Source organism: Tachyglossus aculeatus, chromosome 2 (assembly GCF_015852505.1).
Source record: "Tachyglossus aculeatus isolate mTacAcu1 chromosome 2, mTacAcu1.pri, whole genome shotgun sequence".
Classification (NCBI taxonomy): Eukaryota; Metazoa; Chordata; class Mammalia; order Monotremata; family Tachyglossidae; genus Tachyglossus; species Tachyglossus aculeatus.
This window is the reverse complement of record NC_052067.1, coordinates 102,344,624-102,365,885: the sequence shown is the minus strand read 5'-3', so window position 1 is coordinate 102,365,885 and position 21,262 is coordinate 102,344,624. Positions and strand designations below refer to the sequence as shown.

At 45.6% G+C, this 21,262-nt stretch overlaps 1 protein-coding gene and 1 non-coding gene across 2 annotated transcripts in view; both read right to left on the bottom strand.

Annotated features, from left to right (window-relative positions):
- Positions 1-21,262, bottom strand: part of ST6GAL2 (ST6 beta-galactoside alpha-2,6-sialyltransferase 2) — a 40,540-nt gene that overhangs the window by 9,992 nt on the left and 9,286 nt on the right. Inside the window, exons 2-4 of the mRNA XM_038741546.1 lie at positions 19,994-20,091; positions 15,789-15,890; positions 9,698-9,872 (exon numbers count right to left, since the gene is read on the bottom strand). Coding sequence (XP_038597474.1) covers positions 9,698-9,872; positions 15,789-15,890; positions 19,994-20,091 — 375 coding nt within the window. The remainder of the gene's footprint in view (positions 1-9,697; positions 9,873-15,788; positions 15,891-19,993; positions 20,092-21,262) is intronic.
- On the bottom strand, positions 16,330-16,467 carry LOC119924794. The gene has a single exon (XR_005449488.1). It is a non-coding gene; the product is annotated as a small nucleolar RNA SNORA7 (small nucleolar RNA).

Genomic DNA, 21,262 nt, shown 5'->3' with positions numbered 1-21,262 from the left:
ACTAGTTACAGGTTTCAGACTAGAGGACCGGATGAATCACGCTAGTTACAATAGAAGCCGTAGGTTTCAACTCTTCGTATTCTCTCAATTCTTTGTCTAGTGCTCTGTACACCCCATTCAGGGGTCATCATCTGAAAAAGAATGACTGGCGAGGGGGTGGAAGGGGAAGGGCCATCACACTATAATCAATGTCATTTTTGATATCCAACAAATGTCTCTGCTCATCTTCAAAGCCATTTTGAAGGCACATCTTCTCCAAGAGGCCTTCCCTGATTAAGCCCTCTTTTCCTTTTCTTCCACTTCCTTCTGCATCACCCTGATTTGCACCACCCTTCCAGCCCTACTGCACTTATGTACATATCCAAAATTTCTTTATTTATATTAATACTTGTTATGGTCAGGGAATTTGTGTTTTATTGTGGTGTTGTACTGCCCCAAGCTATTAGTACAGTGCTCTACACATAGTCGATGCTCAATAAATATGATTGAGCGATTGATTTTCAGGCCCAGAAATAGTCCCTTTCCCAAATGGATTAAACAATATATCAGGAACTACCCTCTCTATTTTTTACCTGCATATTTATCAGTATTATAAATTGTCATTAGCCGATGGGTAAAACCCTAATTCCCCATGCAAGGACACCATTAACAAAAGATTAGTTATGCTTTGTAATCCACATACAAGCAGAGCAAGGGTGTGTAAATTGCAAATTATGAAATGAAATGTGTTTCTGTAATTAAAAGGTAACCGAGCATGGCTGATTTGTATATTACATCCAATCTAATAATCTCAGATCCTCAAAGGGAAGTCCTTTCCCTACCACAGGCAAAAGCACCGTGGCAAATAAAAAAGCATTTTTGATTCAGCACCTAAAGCAAGCAGATATTTTTTTCCAGCGCTCATGGTGGGTGTTGAAAAGAAAGCAGTTCTTTCAAGGATTTTGAAACATCTGGTGGGCAAATAGGATCAAGCCTACTTATAGGAAGGCTTCCCCCAAAATGACAATCACAGGTAATCTCTCCTCTGCAGTCAATCAGTCGTATTCATTGAGCGATTACTGTGTGCAGAGCACTGTACTGAGCTCTTGGGAGACTACACTAAAACAATAAACACATTTCTCTGCCTACAATTTATATTCAGAGGGGGAGACAAACATTAACATAAATAAATTAAATATACATATTTACATAAGAGCTATAGGGCTGGGAGGGGGTGGTGAATAAAGGGAGCAAGTCATGGTGATGCAGAAGAAGTGGGAGAAGAGGAAAGGAGGACTTAGGGAAGGCCTCTTGGAGATATGCCTTCAATAAGGCTTTGAAGATGGGGGAGAGTAATTGTCTGCAGATGGGAAGTATCTGAGGTTGCCTAAATCAAGCAAATGCTCCTCACAGATTGCCACAGGAGAGGAATTTGGGTCCATCCTTGGTGCAGTGCACAAGGATGCTGTGGGCCCCTGATTGCAGTTGGACTCACAATGCTCAGGGCCATTTGTGGACAAGGAGGAAATGGCAGCAACACTACAGCCAGTGCAGTACCTGCTGGAACATGCCTCTGTGTATCCAAAGCAGTGTGGCCTCTGTAATTCTTGAGCCCCAAAGCACATGGGGTACCAGGTTACCTGCAACTTCCACCCTCTAAAAGGCATACAGTTTCACCTCTGGCATCATGGAAGGTGAAAGTTGTGGGTAGCCAGCCCCTTCTGGATCAATAAGCTGATGAGATTGGTCTATGCCCACTTTTGAGAGAACAGCTGAGTGACCTGGGGCAAGTCACAACTGCTCTGTGACTCAGTTACTTCATTCATTCAATCATATATATTGAACACTTATTGTGTGCAGAGCACTGTACTAAGCATTTGGAAAGTACAAGTTGGCAACATATAGAGACGGTCCCTACCCAACAACAGGCTCACAGTCTAGAAGGGGGAGACAGACAACAAAACAAAACATGTGGACAGGTTGGGGGTTAAGTCTGTGAGCCCCGTATGGGACATGGACTGTGCCTAACTTGATTAGCTTATATCTACCCCAGCACTGAGTATAGCACATAGTATATGCTTAACAAATACCATTAAGAAAAAAACAACAACAACAACAACAAAAAACCAACCAGGATGGTTCCTAGTTTTCCTATTTCATTTCTTGCACACACTGTTTGGGACACTCTGTGGGCATACAAATGGTATACATTGACTGGCTGAAGATTGGGTGCTCAAGAGTGGATTATCCAAAGAATAATAATAATAGTAATGATGGCATTTGTTAAGCATTTACTCTGTGAAAAGCACTGTTCTAAGCACTGGGGAGGATACAAGGTTATCAGGTTGTCCCACAGGGTCTCACAGTCTTAATCCCCATTTTACAGATGAGGTAACTGAGACACAGAGAAGTTAAGTGACTTGCCCAAAGTCACAGAGCTGACAAGTGGTGAAGCTGGGACTTGAACCCATGATCTCTGATTCCTAAGCCTGGTCTCTCTCCACTGAGCCATGCTGCTTAAAAGAAGTTTACTGAGGCAGTACATTCATTCAGTCATATTTATTAAGCACTTACTCTGTGCAGAGCACTGAACTAAGTGCTTGGGAGAGACAAGTACAACAGTAAACAGACACGTTCCCTGCAAACAATCCCTCAACTCAAGAGAGGACACTGGGCTGGATGGTCACTGGTCTGCTCCTGGGAGGGCGTGTCACCCGATCTTATAATTAGAGTTCAGCCCCAAAAAATGACCGGCAGCTTCATTTCTTAAATTTGCTTTTCCTGGATTTGGCCCCAAATCTGGCAGCAATCTGAGTCATACTGATAGAGCTAATGGGTCTTGGAGGTGGATCTTTTGTTCAGTAACTAGTTGTACCCATTAGGGTCCTTGGAAAATGATCAGGTGCAACGGCAGAAAAATCAATTTCCTTCACAACATGACCTCAGAACACCAAAGGGGCATTTGTAAGATTTATTTTGGTAACAAGAAAGAGAAGTGTATTGATTCAGTTTCATTCTTGATGTCAAAGAAATTGAGATATGTATGAAGATGGACTTTCACAGATTAGAGAATATCAGATAAATTGCATAATGAGCCACATCGATCTCTGGGTATATTTTAGAGGAATCACATAGGGGTAATATAGGCAGCTGAAATTCAGGCAAGACATTTGGATGCTGGGATACACAGCTCCCTAGAGCACTGCTGAGAGACAAATTAAAAAAAAAAAAAATCACTGCTGACTTCAGTTTCCAAGTGCTGAGCTTGACTGTAGCTTTCAGTCATGGTTGGAGAACTGAATGTGGGCTCATTCATGTCAACCCCCTCTCAGGGTCACACCTGGAGAGTTTCCAGTACTCTACCAGTCTTGGCTTTGGGAGGGAGAATCAAGAAGAGGCCTACCAATTCCATTCCCAGCTTTGGCAGTGACTAGAGAGTGGAAGGCAATGTGCAACAAGCCAACACTCACCAATGCTGGGCAGCAGTGACATGAGAGAGAGAGTCAAGGGTGGAGACTCGAGTTTACAGTGCAGAAGGCAGCAGTGGTAAACTAATTCCGTATTTTTACCAAGTAAACTCTATGGATACACTACCAAAACGATTGTAGCTGGAGAGCGGGGCATTCTGAAAGAGATTTGTCCATGATGTCGCCATGGATCGGAAATGACTCGACGGCATAAAACAAGTCATCCGTGTCAAATGCTATGGATTATGCTAAAGTGGGGTGGGAAGGGAATGGATCCAATGAAAATGCAGAGAGATGTGTGGGGCACACCCCGTGACAGCAGAATGCTTGAGCAAAAATAAAATGGGAGGAAGAGACTGAAGATGGAGAAGTTGAGATCGATTTTCCATCAATTTCATTTCTTCTCTTTTATTGAAATGCCTGTCTCTCCTGCTAGACTGAAGTGCCCCGCGAGGGCAAGGGATTGGGTTTTCCAACTCTTTTGTAACTCCCAAGATTTTAGTCTCATGCTGAGCACACAATAAGTGCTCAATAAATAGTCTCAACTGACTGAAGAATGTTAAGAGCTAACTGTAGATATCGAGTGCTTACTATTTGCAGAGTACTGTACTAAGTGATTGGGAGAGAATAATATAACAGAATTGACAGAACTGTTCCTTGCCCAAAAGGAGCTTACAGTCTAGCAGGGGAGACAGGCAATATAAATAAATTATGGCTAAGTACATAAGTGCTCTAGGGCAGAGGGTCGGGTGAATAAAGGGTTTAAATCGGAGTACACGGGCACTTCAGAGGTGGGAGAAGAGAAAATTATGCTTAGTTGGGTAAGGCCTCTTGGTGATGTGCTTTCAATAAGGCTTTGAAGGTGGGGAGAGTGATCACCTGTCGGGTTTGAAGAGGAAGGGAGTTCCATGCCAGGCAGGACATGGGCAAGAAGTCAGCAGTGAGATAGATAAGATCAAGGAATAGTGAGTAGGTTGCCAGAGGAACGAAGTGAGTGGACTTGGTTGTAGTACGAAATCAGAGAGACAGGTGTACGGGGGGCAAGGTGATTGAATGCTTTGAAGCTGATCATAAGGAGTTTGTGTTTGATGCAGAGGTGGAGGGGCAATCACTGGAATTTATTGAGGAGTGGGGAAACATGGACTGAATGGTTTTGTAGAAAAATGATCCAGGCAGCAGAGTGAAGGATGGACTGGAGTGGGGAGAGACAGAAGGCAGGGAGGTCAGCAAGGAGACCTATGCAGTAATCCAGGAAGGATAGGATGAGTGATTGTATTAACATGGTAGCAGTTTGGAAGAGAGGAAAGTGCAAATTTTAATGATGCTGAGAGAGTTGAAGGTGCGGAAGCAGAAAGGAAGACCTGTTGTTTGTGCTGCCCAAGGTCATAACCTTGGGCTCTTCTCTTTCTGGATCTACGAGCCCAAGAACAGAACATTTTGTGCCCTCACCCTCACTGGGCTAGACCAATGGTCCATTCAGTCCACAAACTGTCTTAGGCAGTGGCATCCAGGCACTTGGAAGAACATGTACTGTTTTCCCCCCTGGACATCCACAACCTTCTTGACCAATTAGAATAGATCCAGCTAACATCTCCTCCAGCAAGACAGGTGTCACTAAACTCCTAGGTCACTTGTTGCAAAGTCAAAATGGGGAGAGAGAGGACAGGACAGGCAGGAGAGGAGTGGGGGTGTGAAAGACATTAATTTTATCTGCCCTTTCTGGTTTCTTTTGAGGTAGTTTTCATGCAGGCTGCTGCTTGCCATACATCAGTCAGGGCATTTATTGAGTGCTTACTATGCACAAAGCACTGGACTCAGTGCTTTGGGAAAATACAATCAAGTTAGTGGACATGATCCCTGCCCCCAAGGAGTTTACAGTAGTCTTCAGGGAGAGACGGACATTAAAATACATTAGGGATAGGGAAAATAGTAGAATATAAGAAGAGTTGCTTAAGTATTGAGGGGTTGGGGTGAATACCAAGTGCTTAAGGGGTAAAAGCAGGATACAGAGGGGAGGGTAGATAGGGAAATAAAGGGCTTAATCTGGGAAGGCTTCTTTAAGATGTGATTTTAGAATGGTTTGAGTGGTGTGCTGTGGTATATGAAGGAGGAAGTACCAGGCCCACAAAATCAATCAATCAATCAATCAAGAAGATGGGATAGAGGCCGGTGATGGGATACATGAGATCTGGGTAGAGTGAGTAGTGGGAGTGGGCAGGTAATTTTAGAATAGTGAATAGTACAATGGGAAGATTGGTTTACTATAGTAGGAGAACAGTGAAGTTAGGTAGGAGGGGAGATAGCTTATTGGTAAGCGGTTTTGGTTTGAAGTGGAGAAAGATGGCCAACTATTGGTGGTTTCTGAAGAGTGGGCGGTATGAACTGAATGTTTTTTCAGAAAAATAATATGGGAAGCAAACTGAAGTGTAGACTGGACAAGGGAGAGATAGGATGCAGGGAGGTCAGCCAAGGGGCTGATACAGCAGTCAAGTAGTAATAATAATAATAATTACATTTATTAAGTGCTTACTATGTGCAAAGCACTGTTCTAAGCACTGAGGAGGTTACAAGGTGATCAGGTTGTCTCACAGGGGGCTCACAGTCTTCATCCCCATTTTACAGATGAGGTAACTGGGGCACAGAGAAGTTAAGTGACTTGCCCAAAGTCACACAGCTGAAAATTGGCAGAGCCAGGATTTGAACACAGGACCTCTAACTCCAAATCCCAGGCTCCTTCCACTGAGCCATGCTGTAGAGAAGTAGCCTAGCCTAGTGGAAAGAGCACAAGCCTGGGAGTCAGAGGACTTGGGTTCTAATCCTAGCTCTATAATTTACCTGCTGCATGACCTTGGGCAAGTCACTTAACTTCTCTGTGCCTCAGTTAATCCGTAAAATGGAAATTAAGATTGTGAGCCCAGGTGGGACATGGATTAGAGAAGCAGCGTGGCTCAGTGGAAAGAGCATGGGCTTTGGAATCAGAGGTCATGGGTTCAAATCCTGACCCTGCCACTTGTCAGCTGTGTGACTTTGAGCAAGTCACTTAAGTTCTCTGTGCCTCAGTTCCCTCATCTGTAAAATGGGGATTAAGAATGTGAGCCCCCCATGGGACAACCTGATCACCTTGTATCTCCCCCAGCACTTAGAATAGTGCTTTGCACATAGTAAGCACTTAATAAATGGCATTATTATTATTATTATTATTATATATTGGATGCAACTTGATTAACTTTTATCTACCTCAGTGCTTAGTGCTGGGCCTGGCATATAGTAAGCACTTAAATACCATTACTAAAGAGGTGGGAAATGGTGAGTGCTTACATCAGTTGGGTAGCAGTTTGAATAGAGAGAGATGGAGAGATTCTAGAGATGTGATGGTAGAAACGACGTGATTTTGTTAAAGATTGAATGTGTGACGAATGAGAGTGATGTCAAGGAAAATAGAAGCTTATGAATCAGGGAGGATGGTGGTGCTTTCTACAATTGTAGGAAAGTCAGGGAGGACAAGGTTTGGGTGGGAAGATGAGTTTGTTTTGGACACAAGTTTGAGGTGTTAGCAGGACAACAATAGAGTTGTCTTGAAAAAAGGAAGAAATGTCAGACTTTGAAGGAGAAATAAAAGTTAGAGAGGTAGATTTGGGAATCGTCTCCATAGAGATGGTTGTTGAAACCGTGGAAATGAATGAGTTCTCCAAGATGGTGGTGTAGATGGAGGAAAGAAGGGAACCTAGAACTGGGCCTTGAGGCACCCCCACTATTCATTCATTCATTCAATCGTATTTATTGAGCACTTACTGTGTGCAGAGCACTGTACTAACCGCTTGGAAAATACAATTCGGCAACATATAGAGACAGTCCTACCCAGCAATGGACTCACAGTCTAGAAGGATGGTAGGTAGAGGAGCAGTCTGCAAAAGATACTGAGAAGAAGCTGGCAGGGAGATAGGAGGAGAACCAAGAGAGGGCATGGTGAAGAAGCCATGGTTGGACAAATGTTTCCAGGAAAGGGAGGTGGCCTGTAATGCTGAAGGCAGCAGATTGGTTAAAGAAAAATAAGATGGATTTGGCAAGAAGGAGGTCACTGGTGACCTTAAAGAGGGCTGTTTCCATTGACTGGAAGAAGCCAGATTGCAGGGGGTCGAGAAGAGAATTGGAAGATAGCTGATACAAACAACTCAATCAAGGAGTACGGAGAGGAATGGCAGGAGGGAGACGGGGCCGTAACTGGAGGAAGCTGTGGGGTCCAGGGAGGAGCCTGCATCATCTGCTGCTAACCTCCTCACTGTGCCTCATTCTCGCCTGTCCCACTGTCGACCCCTGGCCCACGTTATTCCCCGACCCTGGAATGCCCTCCCTCCACACACCTGCCAAACTAGCTCTCTTCCTCCCTGCAAAGCCCTTCTGAGAGCTCACCTCCTCCAGGAGGCCTTCCCAGACTGAGCCCCCTTTTTCCTCTCCTCCTCCCCATCACCACGCCCCCTGCTCTGCCCTACCTCCTTCCCATCCCCACAACACTTGTATATATTTGTACATATTTATTAATCTATTTATTTTACTTGTACATATTTGCTACTCTGTTTATTAATGACATGCATACAGCTATAATTCTATTTATTCTGATGGTTTTGACTCCTCTCTACATGTTTTGTTTTGTTGTCTGTCTCCCCCTTCTAGATTGTGAGCCAGTTGTTGGGTAGGGACTCTGTCTCTACATGTTGCCAACTTGTACTTCCCAAGTGCTTAGTACAGTGCTCTGCACACAGTAAGCACTCAATAAATACGATTGAATGAATGAATGCTGTTTCTAGGACAGGGGAGGCATGAGAATGGTTCTGATCTTGACCTCACCACATACCCACTAGGTGACCTTGGGCAAGTCACTTTACTTCCCTGTGCATAAGTTCCCTCATCTGCAAAAAGGGGATTCAATACCTGTCCTCTCACCTCCTTAGACTATGAACCCCTTGTGGGACTTGATTATCTTGTATCTACACCAGTGCTTAGTTCAATGCTCAGTACATTCTGAGTACTTAAATACCAGGAGCCATTGGAATGAAGTGAATGGCTAAAGAAGGGAATGTGTCTGCCATATTGTTGTGTTGCACTCTCCCAAGGGCTTAGTGCAGTGGTCTGCACACAGTAAGTGCTCAGTAAATGCAACTGATTGTCAGAAAGGGTAGAAGGGAAGAGACAATTGTTTTTAACAATTGCAATACAAAGAAAAGCACAGCCATAGGCTAGGTATGAATTTCAGTACAGTGGGAGTTAGAAAGTTGTGTAACAGTTTAGGGGAGCTAGAGGTGCTTCTCATTTTATTAGTCATAATATCATAAACATAAATAAGGAAAAAATGGAAGCCATAGGCTGTGAACATTCTTTTTCTACTGTGAACTATCCAATATTAGCGGGGACATCCTAAATCTGTGGCTACTTTGGTTTTGAAGAAATATAGCTACATGGCAAGTACTTTCCTAAATCACCAGGCTCCTCCCCAACAGAGTGAAAGCTGTTATTTCTGAAGAGACATTAGGAAACAGAAGTGCACCCAAGCCACAAATTTCTTTGGGGTCGATTCTGAATGGTCACGAACTGATACCTATCAACAGCGATCAGTTATCTTAGTTACTATTATGCCCACTGTGGGCAGGGAATGTGTCTACCAACTGTGTTATATTGTACCAGCCCTTAGAACAGTGCTTGGCACATAGTAAGCACTTAACAAATACCATAGTTATTATTATTACTCTTCCAAGCCTTTAGTAAAGCACTCTGCATAGAGTAAGCACTCCGCCATCGATCAATTAATTACCTTCAGTTATTTCTCCCCTTCAGGAACGATGAATACCTGCTACATGTTGGTGCTGAGACACTTTCAAACATTCTCCCCAGATCTTGCATTAGGCTCTAGACTGTACGCTCATTAAAGGCAGGGAATGTGCCCACTAATTCTGTTGTACTATAATCAATCGTATTTATTGAGCGCTTACTGTGTGCAGAGCACTGTACTAAGTGCTTGGGAAGTACAAGTTGGCAACATATAGAGACAGTCCCTACCCAACAGTGGGCTCACAGTCTAAAAGGGGAAGACAGAGAACAAAACCAAACATACTAACAAAATAAACTCTCCCAAGTGCTTAGTAGAGTGTTCTGCACGTAGTAATTGCTTAATAAATACCACTGATTAACGGATTGCGCTCGACCTTCCCCACTCGTCCCTCCCTCCTGCCTCTTTTTCCCCTTTGCAACATGCCTACCAATGAAGCCGGAGGATGGGGGATTGGGCTGAATCTTCTCCCTTGTATTCTCCTGGATGATGTCCCACAGCTGCCAGATAAACTTGGGGTGAAGGATGTAGAATGGCTGACTTGGGTGTCTCCTTCGATGCTGCACATAGGGAGTGAACAGGTTGTAGTCTGGCTTCTTGTACCACTGGAAATAAGAAAAACCACAGATTAGCATAGCGTAATGGATAGAGCACAGGCCTGGGATCCAGCAGGTCATGGGTTCTAATCTAGACTTTCTCTGTGCCTTGGTTACCTCATCTGTAAAATGGGGATTGAGACTATGAGCTCCATGTGGGACAGGGACTGTGCCCAACCCAATTCGCTTGTATCCACCCCAGTGCTTACTAGAGTGCCTGGCACATAGTAAGTGCTTAACAAATACCATACTTATTAATAATCAATGCCACAGGCTCAGCATAAATCAGACCACAAGGTCAAAAGTACAGCATCTGGTGAGGGACAAGCAACAGAATCAACCGATGGTATTTACTGAGCACTTACTGTGTGCAGAGCACTGTACTAAGCACTTGGGAGAGTACAACATAACAGAGTTGATAGATCATTTCCCGCCCACAAAGAGCTTGCAGTCTAGAGGGGGAGACAGACGTTAATATAAATAAATTAATTTTGGCTATGTACATAAGTGCTGTGGGGCTGAGAGTGGGGTGAATAAATGGTGCAAATTCCAAATGCAAGGGCACAGAAGAGAAGCAGCATAGGGAAGCAGTGTGTCTCAGTGGAAAGACCACGGTCTTGGGAGTCAGAGGTCATGGGTTCTAATCCCGGCTCTACCACATGTCTTCTGTGTGACCTTGGGCAAGTCACTTCACTTCTATGAGCCTCAGTTACCTCATCTGTAAAATGGGGATTAAGACTGTGAGCCCAACGTTGGACAACCTGTTCACCTTGTATTCCCCCAGCATTTAGAACAGTGCTTCGTACATAGTAAGCGCTTAACAAATGCCATTATTATTATCATTATAGAGAATGGGCCTGGGAATCAAAAGGACCTGGTTTCTAATGCTGGCTCTGCCACTTGTCTGCTATGTGACCTTAGGCAAGTCACTTCACTTTTCAGTACCTCAACTACCTCATCTGTAAAATGGAGATTATGACTGTGAGCCCCACGTGGGACATGGAGTGTGTCCAACCTGTCTAGCCTGTACCTACCCAGGGCTTAATGTAGTGCCTGGAACATAGTAAGTGCTTAACAAATGCCAGAAGAAAAATACAAAACGAAAAGGATCTGGTTTCTGGAGTCTGGGCTCTCTGGGCAATCAGCAAAAACTAAGAAGGCCCCTTCTTTGCCTTCCCCCACCCCGGGGAATCACTTGAACCAGGAAGAGTGAGGGAGAGGCTGGAGGGACAAGTGGAGAGGGCAGAGGCTTTGGAGGCAACGTTGGTGGGAAAAGGAGGCAGAGGTGGGCACAGCAGCGAAATGTCCAGGGTTGACTGAGCCTGGGCTGAAACAGCTCCTCCGAATTCTGAGCCATTCAGAATATGGGGGAGAGTGAGGGAAGGTGGATGAACCAGTTCAAGCACCTCGGGGGTGCTCCTCCAGCCCAGGGCAAGAGCAGAACTCCCACACCACCCCATAGGTCCTACCTCCAACCCCTCTCCTCCTCCCCGACCACGTGTTACCTCTCTGGGCTCTGGCTTCCCTGGGAAAAGCTAAAGCAGTTCCACAATGAGGGGTCACCGTCTGGATGAATGAGCAGGAAGAGGGGCTACCCTAGGCCCAGCTGCTACTCTCACCTGCATCACCTGTTGGCCACAGACCTGGGAGTGTTGGCTAGGCCCAAGGGCTGGCCGTGGAAGAGGAAGATGTATGCTCTACCAAGGAGGTCTTCCCTAATTAAGCCTCACTTCTCCTATTCACTCTCCCTCCTGCACTGCCTATTCACTTGGGTCTGTATCCCTTTAGCATTTTGATTTTTCACTCCACCCCCACGGCACTTAGGTGTAAGTTCATTGTGGGCAGAGAATGTATCTGTTTACTGTTGTACTGCAGTCTCCTAAATGCTTAGTATAATGCTCTGTACACGGTAAATGCTCAATTCATTCATTCATTCATTCAATCGTATTTATTGAGCACTTACTGTGTGCAGAGCACTGTACTAAACGCTTGGGAAGTACAAAGTCGGCAACATAGAGAGACAGTCCCTACAAAACAACAAGCTCACAGTCTAGAAGGGGAAGACAGACAACAACACAAAACAAGTAGACAGGTGTCAATACCATCAGAATAAATAGAATTATAGCTATATACACATCACTAATAAAATTAATAGAGTAATAAATACATACAAATATACACAAGTGCTGTGGGGAGGGGAAGGAGGTAGGGTAGAGGGAGGGAGGGGGGGTCATGTGGAAGGGAGGAGGAGAAGGAGAGGAAAAAAGGAGGGGCTCAGTCTGGGAAGGCCCCCTGGAAGAAGTGAGCTCTCAGTAGGGCTTTGAAGGGAGGAAGAGAGCTAGCTTGGAGTATGTGCAGAGGGAGGGCATGCCAGGCCATGGGGAGGACGTGGGCTGGGGGTCAATGGCGGGACAGGAGAGAGCGAGGCACGGTGAGGTGGTTAGTGGCAGAGGAGCAGAATGTGTGGGCTGGGCTGTAGAAGGCAAGAAGAGGTGAGGTGGGAAGGGGCGAGGTGATAGAGACCTTTGAAGCTGAGAGTGAGGAGTTTTGGCTTGTCATGAAGGTTGACAGGCAACCACTGGAGATTTTCGAGGAGGGAGGTGACAGGCCCAGAGCATTTCTGTAGAAAGATAATCCAGGCAGCAGAGTGAAGTATACACTGAAGCGGGGAGAGACAGGAGGATAGGTTGGGAGGTCAGAAAGGAGGCTGATGCAGTAATCCAGTCAGGATAGGACGAGAGATTGAATCAGCAAGGTAGTGGTTTGGATGGAGAGGAAAGGGCGTATCTTAGCGATGTTATGGAGGTGATAACAGCAGGTTTTGATGACGGATTAGATGTGTGGGGTGAATGAGAGAGCGGAGTCAAGGATGACGCTAAGGTTGCGGGCTTGTGAGACGGGAAGGATGGTAGTGCCGTCTACAGTGATGGGAAAGTCAGGGAGAGGACAGGGTTTGCGGGGGAAGATAGGGAGCTCGGTCTTGGACATGTTGAGTTTTAGATGGCGGGAAGATATCCAGATGGAGATGTCCTGAAGGCAGGAGGAGATACAAGCCTGGAGGGAGGGAGAGAGAACAGGGGTGGAGATGTACATTTGGATGTCATCAGCGTAGAGATGATAGTTGAAGCCATGTGAGCAAATGAGTTCACCGAGGGAGTGGATATAGATGGAGAACAGAAAGGGACCTGAGAAATGACCCTTGAGGAGCCCCTACAGTAAGGGGATGGGAGGGGGAGGAGGAGCCTGTGAAGGAGAGTGAGAATGAATGGCAAGAGAGATAAGAGGAGAACCAGGAGAGGATGGAGTCTGTGAAGCCAAGGGTGGATAGCATGTTGAGGAGAAGGGGAAGTTCCACAGTGTTGAAGGCAGCTGAGAAGTCAAGGAGGATTAGGATAAAGTAGGAGGATTTGGCAAGAAGGAGGTCATTTGTGACCTCTGAGAGGGCAGTTTCAGTGGAGTGTAGGGAATGGAAGCCAGATTCGAGGGAGTCTAGGAGAGAGATGGAGTTGAGGAATTCAAGGCAGAGAGTGTAAATGACTTGTTCTAGGAGTTTGGAAGGGAAGGATAGGAGGGAGATAGAGTGATAACTAGAAGGGGCAGTGGGGTCAAGAGGGTTTTTTTTAGGATGGGGGAAACATGGGCCTGTTTGAAGGTAGAGGGGAAGGAACCAGTGGAGAGTGAGTGGTTGAAGCTGGAAGTTAAGGAGGAGAAGAGGGAAGGGGTGAGAATTTTCATATGATGAGAGGGAATAGGCTCCAAAGCATAGGTGGATGGGGGGCACTTGAGTGGAGGGAGGAGATCTCATCTGAAGATACTGCTGGGAAGGATGGGAAAGTAGTGGAGAGGGTTGAGAGCGGGTGGGGGGTGGAGAAGGGAGAGGGGTGACTTTGGGGAGCTCAGACCTTATGGTGTTAATTATACTAACGAAGTACGTGGCCAGATCTTTGGGGGTGAGGGATGAAGGAGGGGGAGGAACAGAGGGCTTGAGGAGGGAGTTAAATGTCTGGAACAGTTCATGGGGGTGATGGGCATAGGTAAAGGAAGATAAATAGTTTTGCCTGGCAGAGGCGAGGGCAGAGTTAAGGCAAGAAAGGATAAATTTCAAGTGAACAAGGTTGGCTTGGTGTTTAGACTTTCGCCAGCAGCGTTCAGCAGCTCGAGCATAAAAGCAAAGGAGGTTGACAGCAGCAGCGATCCAAGGCTGTGGGTTAGTGGTGCGAGAGTGATGAAGGGAAAGGGGAGCGAGCGAGCTGAACTGAGTAGAGAGGGTGGAGTTGAGAGCAGTATTCTGGTCATTAAGAGTGGGTAGAGCAGATAGGGAGGTGAGGTGGGGGGTGATGCGCTGAGAGAGATGGATGGGGTCGAGAGCGCAGAGGTTTCTGTGGGGTAGTAATATAGATTTACAGGGGGGAGGAGTGTGAGTGAGGAGGCAGGTGAGAGGTTATGATCAGACAGAGGGATTTCAGAGTTGGTGAGGGTGGAGATAGTCCAGTGGTAGGAGATGATGAAGTCGAGGGTGTGACCAAGTTGGTGAGTGGGCGAGATGGGGTGGAGCAGGAGGTTGGCAGAGTCAAGGAGAGATAGAAGGTGGGCGGCAGATGAGTCACTGGGGACATCCATGTGGATGCTGAAGTCTCCGAGGATCAGAGTGGGCACGGAAAAGGAGAGAAGGAAGGAATCATATAAATATGATCGAATACCACTGGTAATTTATCTTATTGTCATCTCCCCTTCTAGATTGTAAGCACCTTGTGGGTTAGGATGGCATCTACCAACTCTATTGGCCTGTACTCTTCCAAGTGCTTAGTACAGCGCTCTGCACATGATAAGTACTCAATCGCTGTAGTGTTGTATAAAGCCCTTGGGAAATGACATGATCTTTGGGCTCCATTTCTGAAAACTTAGGTGTTACAGGATGACCATGTTGAGACTTCAATTCTTCCTGCAGGGTATATGCCCGGATTCTGGGGAGGGGTATGGGTTGAGGGGTGGATCTGGCTATGCTGGACAGGTGAATGGAGTGGCAGGCAGAGGCTGTCACTCTGTTAGACAGAGGGACTCTTAGGCTATTTCAGCCCAGACCCAGCACAGCCTAGTGGATAGAGCCCAGGCCTGGAAATAAGAATGACCTGAGTTCTAATCCCAGCTCCATCACTAGTCTGCTGTATAACTTTGGGCAAATCACTTCACTTCTCTGTGGCTCAGTTACCTCATCTATAAAATGGGGATTGAGACAGTGAGCCTCATGGGAAAAGCAGCATGGTATAGTGGAAAGAGCACAGGCTTGGGAGTCAGAGGTCATGGATTCTAATCCTGGCTCTGCCACTGGTCAGCTGTGTGACTTTAGGCAAGTCACTTAACTTCTCTGTGTCTCAGTTACCTCATCTGTAAAATGGGGATTAAGACTGTGAGCCCCACATGGGACAACGTAATTACCTCATATCTACCCCAGCACTTACAACAGTGCTTGGCACATAGTAAGCGCTTAACAAATACCACCATCATCATCATATGGGACAGAGACTGTGTTCAACCTGATTACTATATATCTATCCCAGTGCTTAGTACAGTGCCTGGCACACAGTAAGTGCTCAACAAATACCAAGATTATTATTATTATCATTATTAACTATTATTATTATCATGATCTAGGCATCTTGCCTCTGGGATCCTATCTGAACATTCCATGATATTTGGTAAAAACATGTTCCACTGGGAAAATCTCCTCCTGCCAGGAAGGTCATCTCTCTCACACCTTCAAAAACAAGACAGTGTCCTAGATGGGAGGGACACATTCACCTCTTCAAAGCTCAAATCCCTGCATTTCCTGCTGAAAGGAAAAAGGTGAGATTTGGCTCAGAGAATAGTACTTGACTCCCCAGCACCAGAACGATGGGGCAGAAGGCCCAGAGAGGGTATCCTTACCACATTTAGATTGGCAGAATAAGGAGCAGGGTCCCAGGCGATTAAAATGACATCTTTATATAAGGAATTGTCAATGAAATGGTGACTTGGATTGGTCAGGATCTGTAACACAAAACAAGACTTCAGGCCCATCTCACAAACAACTCATGCTTCTTGTGCACTCAAGTTTGGGATATGTTAGGTTTCAATCATCTGTGACAACCATGCGGAAATGTGGCAGAGAATCTTGAGCAGTGGCTAAACCACCCAAATTCATTCAGATGGATGAAAACAAAACAAAACAAAATCTTGTGCCTACATCCATTGCTGTTGTCTTATGCTGTTGAGTTGCGTCCGACCTATACTGACGCCATGAACACATCTCTCCCAGAACACCCCTCCTCCATCTACAATCGTTCTGGGAGATTGCAGAATATCTATGGAAACATTTCTTGGTAAAAATATGGAAGTGGTTTACCCTTGCCTCCTTCCATGCAGTAAACCTGAGTCTCCACCCTCGACTCTTTCCCGTGCCCATGCTCCCCAGCAAAGGTGAGTTTTAACTTGTAGCAGATTGCCTTCCACTTGCTAGTCACTGCCCAAGCTAGGACTGGAATGGATAGGCCTCTGCTTGACTCTCCCTCCCAAAGTCGAGACTGGTAGAGTATTGGAAACTCTCCAGGTGCGACCCTGAGAGGTGACTTCATCCATGACATCATGTGTAATAGTGGACACTCAGCATAATGGGATGACACATCAGGTTGGACCGGAGGCTGGATATTCTAGCTCCTCCCTGGACTCCTCTTGTCAGAAACTCCTAAGAAAGTCCTCCTATCCCTGTCCACTTTCACCCCTCACATCCACACCGGTTTTCCTACAACCTGGTGAGAGCACAGGGTCATAGCTTGGGCCGCATATGGGCTATGGGGCTGGGATGGGATGGTAATTTATTTATATTAATGTCCATCTCCCCCTCCAAACTGTAAGCTTGTTGTGGGCAGGGAATGTGTCTGTTTTATTGTTTCATTGTACTCCCCAAGAGCTTAGTACAGTAAGCACCCCATAAATATGACCAAACTACTGAGGGACTTCAGCTGACCCTCTACCTCTTTCAGATCGTCCAGGCAACTGCTCCCTGAAACACATGCCCGACTCCCTCTCTGAGCACCAGTGACAGCAACAATGGGAGGACAGGAGTGGGGTGGGGAAGGAACCACTGCTGGCTTCACCTGGAAAACCAGGCTTGGGCTGGGGAGTAACAATGGGCAGCTGAGCAAAAGGGGACATGGCTGGAAAGATGTCACAAACCCATCTATAGGGAAGTTCCCTTCTCCCCGGCTTGGGAGACTTGCAAGGAGTGAGTGATGCTGGGGGAGGCGACTGGAGGCAAAGCTGTAGGTTTTCAAGGTGGGCTCTCGATGCTCTTCAGCCCGGTTGGGTCAGCCAATGTGGCCCTTTGGCCAACCGCCCAGGTGCCCAGTTCTTTCCCCCTTTGCCCCATCCCAGGCTCCCCGTAATTCCCTCCTGGGATTTTGAATTCTGGAGCAGTTGCGGCGAAGCCAGAACGGTGAAACCAGAACAGCTCTCCCAGCTTCATTTTCTTGCCAGAACTCTGTTCTGGCATGTTGTGCTTTATCTCCATCACATCAATAATGCGCCCTCCTGCTTGTGTCTGCTTTGGAGGGCGTTGTGATAGCCTTCCTTGAGGGCTACAGACTGTCCAGGGAGAGGAGTGGGTGCTAGGAGGAGAGAAACGACTTATATGTCTGCCTGTTTCCCTTAGGAGATTGTATGACAGGGACTACATCTTCTACTTTTATTTGATGTGACTAAGTGTCTAGTATCGTGCTCTGCAAGTGCAAGCACACACACACACACACACACACACACAAACTGGGTGCTCAATATCGAAGGAGATGGACTAGAGTTGAAATAATCGACCGTTCATTGAGCACTATGAGCAGAGCAGAGTGCTAAGTGCTTGGGAGAGCACAAAGTAGCAAAATTAGCAAACCCATTCCCTGCCAATAATGAGAAAAAATTCCACATAGCAGCATCTGTATTTGCTTATCTGTTTTCCTTGCTTTCATTTTTTTTTAAACTGACTGATTGACAATAGAAAGAGCTTGGAAGAGAGATATTTGCAGCCTGGAGCTATTCTGGTCCAAATGAGTAAGAGTAAGTGATTCACCTGCTCTGAGGAACCTTTTATTTCTTACCCCTCTGCTCCCACTCCTTCACTTCCTTTCTAAACAGAGAGAAAGATGCACTGGCTCTTCTGCTGGGAAAGCTGAAAGCAAAACTTGCTCTTTCCTCTTAGTTTACCACTCAGGAAATGGGACTTTTGAGAAAACATTCAAGGTTTTAAGCACCAACAAAATTGTTGCTTAAAAATTTATAGCCCATTTGCTAAGAAAACAGGGACGAATGGATAGGGAATGCAAAACCCTGGCGTCTCCAAATCAAAGGTTGCTGACTGTGGTGGTCCAGAGGGTAAATGATAAAAATAGGCCAATGGTGAAACCTGGAAGTTGGAGGGGGAAAAAAATTTGAGACACACACATGGAGAAAGTTTGCCAAATAAAAAAAGACACTGGACATCCAGACAAGAGAACAGCATGGCTTAGTGTCACGAGCCTGGGCTTAGGAGATAGAGGTCGTGGGTTCCATTTGTCTGCTATGTGACCTTGGGCAAGCCACTTAACTTCTCTGGGTCTCAGTTACCTCATATGTAAAATGAGAATTAAGACTGTGAGCCCCACGTGGGACAACTTGATTACTTTGTATCAACACTAGTGCTTAGGACAGTGCTTCGCACATAGTAAATGCTTAACAAATAACATTATTATTATTATGAGCAACATCATAACTGGTCAGGCCATGGTCCATCCAACCCAGACTTCTGCCTCTGTCAGGGGTATCAGGATACTGAAAGAAACTGTGCGATGGGCTGCCCTCCAGGACATCCACTTTTCTCTCCCAAGTCTGTCTGAGTTAAGGAAGCAGCGTGTCCTTGCGGAAAAATCACAGGTCTAGGAGTCACAGGACCTGGGCTCTAATCCCGGTTCTGCCACTTGCCCACTGGGTGACCTTGGGCAAGTTGTTTATCTTCTCTGTGCCTCAGTTTCCTCAAGTGTAAAACAGGGGATACAATACTTAGACCATAAACCCCATGTGGGATGGGTACTGTATCCAAACTGACAAACTGGTATCTACCCCAGTGCTTAGAACAGTGTTTGACAAATACTATTTGAAAAAAAACAAAAACACAAGCTTCAAATTGAAGCCCAGCCTAAATAGAAAGAGCAAAGAGATGGGAGGAGATTTTAGTTCTAGTTCTGGTTCTGCCACTTGCTTGCGGTGTGACCTTGGACAATTCACTTGGCTTCTCTTGGGCCTGTTTCCTCATCTATACAATGGGGATAAAATACCAGCTCTTCCAGTCAAAACTGTGGGGCAAGGACTATGTCTGTTCTAATTATATTACACATCTACCCCATAGATATGCATAGAACTAGCACTTAACATCATTACCATCAGTTGCTTTTTCCTGTTTGTCTTATCTCTATTTCCCCTTGTTTCTACAAGGCAGCTTGGACGAGTAGAAAGAGCAGAGAGGTCTGGGTGTCAGAAGACCTGGGTTCTAATGCTGGTTTTGCAAACTGCTTGCTGGGTGACCTTGGGCAAGTCATTTAACTTCTCTGTGCCTCAGTTCTCCTATTCTCCCTCCTCCATAGACTGAGTCCCATGAGAGACAGTTGCTGTGTCTAACCTAATTAACTTGTATCTACCAAAGCACTTAGAGCAGTGTCTGATACATAGTAACTGTTTGACAAATACCATAAAAAAGCCCGACAAAATTATCTTCCACCCAGGATTCTACATGTAACCTCTTCCCTAACCCAGATTCCATTTCCTTCTGGCAAAGGCCAGGAAACAAATTATTTCATCAGGTGATTTTTCCACTCCTGACTCATTCTCTTCAACGTTACATCCATCTCCTTCCTAACGTCTTCAGTGGTCAGTGCCATCCTTCTGGAAGTCTAAAACACCAGAATTCAGCACCATTCTTCTGGGAACCACTCGTCATTCATTCATTCAATCATATATATTGAGGGCTCACTGTGCGCAAAGCACTGCACTAAGAGCTTAGGAGAGCATTCAGAGATGGGTCTCTGCATCACATAAACGCTCTGTTGGCATAGCATCTGGGGAGTCAGTCTTACCTGAGAGTTAATGATGCGCAGGGACGTTTTATTCCCAACATCTTTTTCATAACCGTGTGTAGGAGCAGAGTTAAATCGTAAAACTGCATCATGAGCATCTAAGGGCAGATAAGCAATAGACATACTTTTTTTTTCCTCTGTAGAATGAAACAATCTAGACTGCAAACTCAAAATTCAACATTCACCACAGTCAAAATGGTATCTTTTTTGCGGAACTTTTTCAGCCACTCCCCAGCATTTGTTAAGAGAAAGAATGATCTGATCATGAGCAAAGCAGGGTTGCCTAGTGGATAGGGCACAGTTCTAAGAGTCAGAAGGACCTGGATTCTAATCCTGGCTCTGCCACTTGTTTGTTGTGTGACCTTGGGCAAGTCACTTAACTTCTCTCTGCCTCAGTTACCTCATCTGTAAAATGGGGAATAAAATTGTGAGACCCATGTAAGCCAGGGACTGTGTCCAACCTGATTAGCTTGTACCTACCTCAGCGCTTAGTATAGTGCCTAACACATAGTATGTGCTTATCAAATACTATAAAAAAAGTGAACATTCATTCAATTCCAAGATGCTGTCATTTGGATAGCAGCCCAATCTACTCCCCAGTAATATTTGATTCTCCTGCTATGCTCTAACATTAAAGATGCTCAAAATGAATTGCTGTAGCTTTAAGGTGCATATGGCATTTCCATATCCTGCAAACATACTTCATAAAACTGTCCAGATTTAGGGGAGGGTGCTGTCACTTGGCCACCCAGACAAGAAACTGAATTGCCAATGCACAATCACTCTTGCCATCTTCAAGAATTTATGAAAAATAAAATTTCCTCCAAGAAGCCTTCCCTAAACCATCATTTCCTCTTCTCCCACTCCCTTCTGCACCACCCTTGCCCATGGACTTGTACCCACCACTTCCTCATCCCCATAGCAATTATGTATGCATCCATAATTTATTCACCTATATTAATGTTGCTCTCCCGCTCTAGACTGTAGGCTCATTGTGGGCAACCACCTCTGTAATGCCGTACTCTCCCAAGTGCTTTGTACAGTGCTCTGCACACAGTAAGCGCTCAGTAAGTACAACCGATTGAATGGGTAGCATGCACGACCCTGCATTCCAGGTAGTGAGGTCAGATTCTGTAGTGTCTGGCCAGATTTTGGGTCAGATGCAGGTCCACACTCCTGGGCCTGGACCAGAATGCTTGTGGTTGGTCAAAAGTTCCCAACGGTTCTGTCATCTCTAGCAAAGAGGAGAATTGAGGGAATTACCCAAAT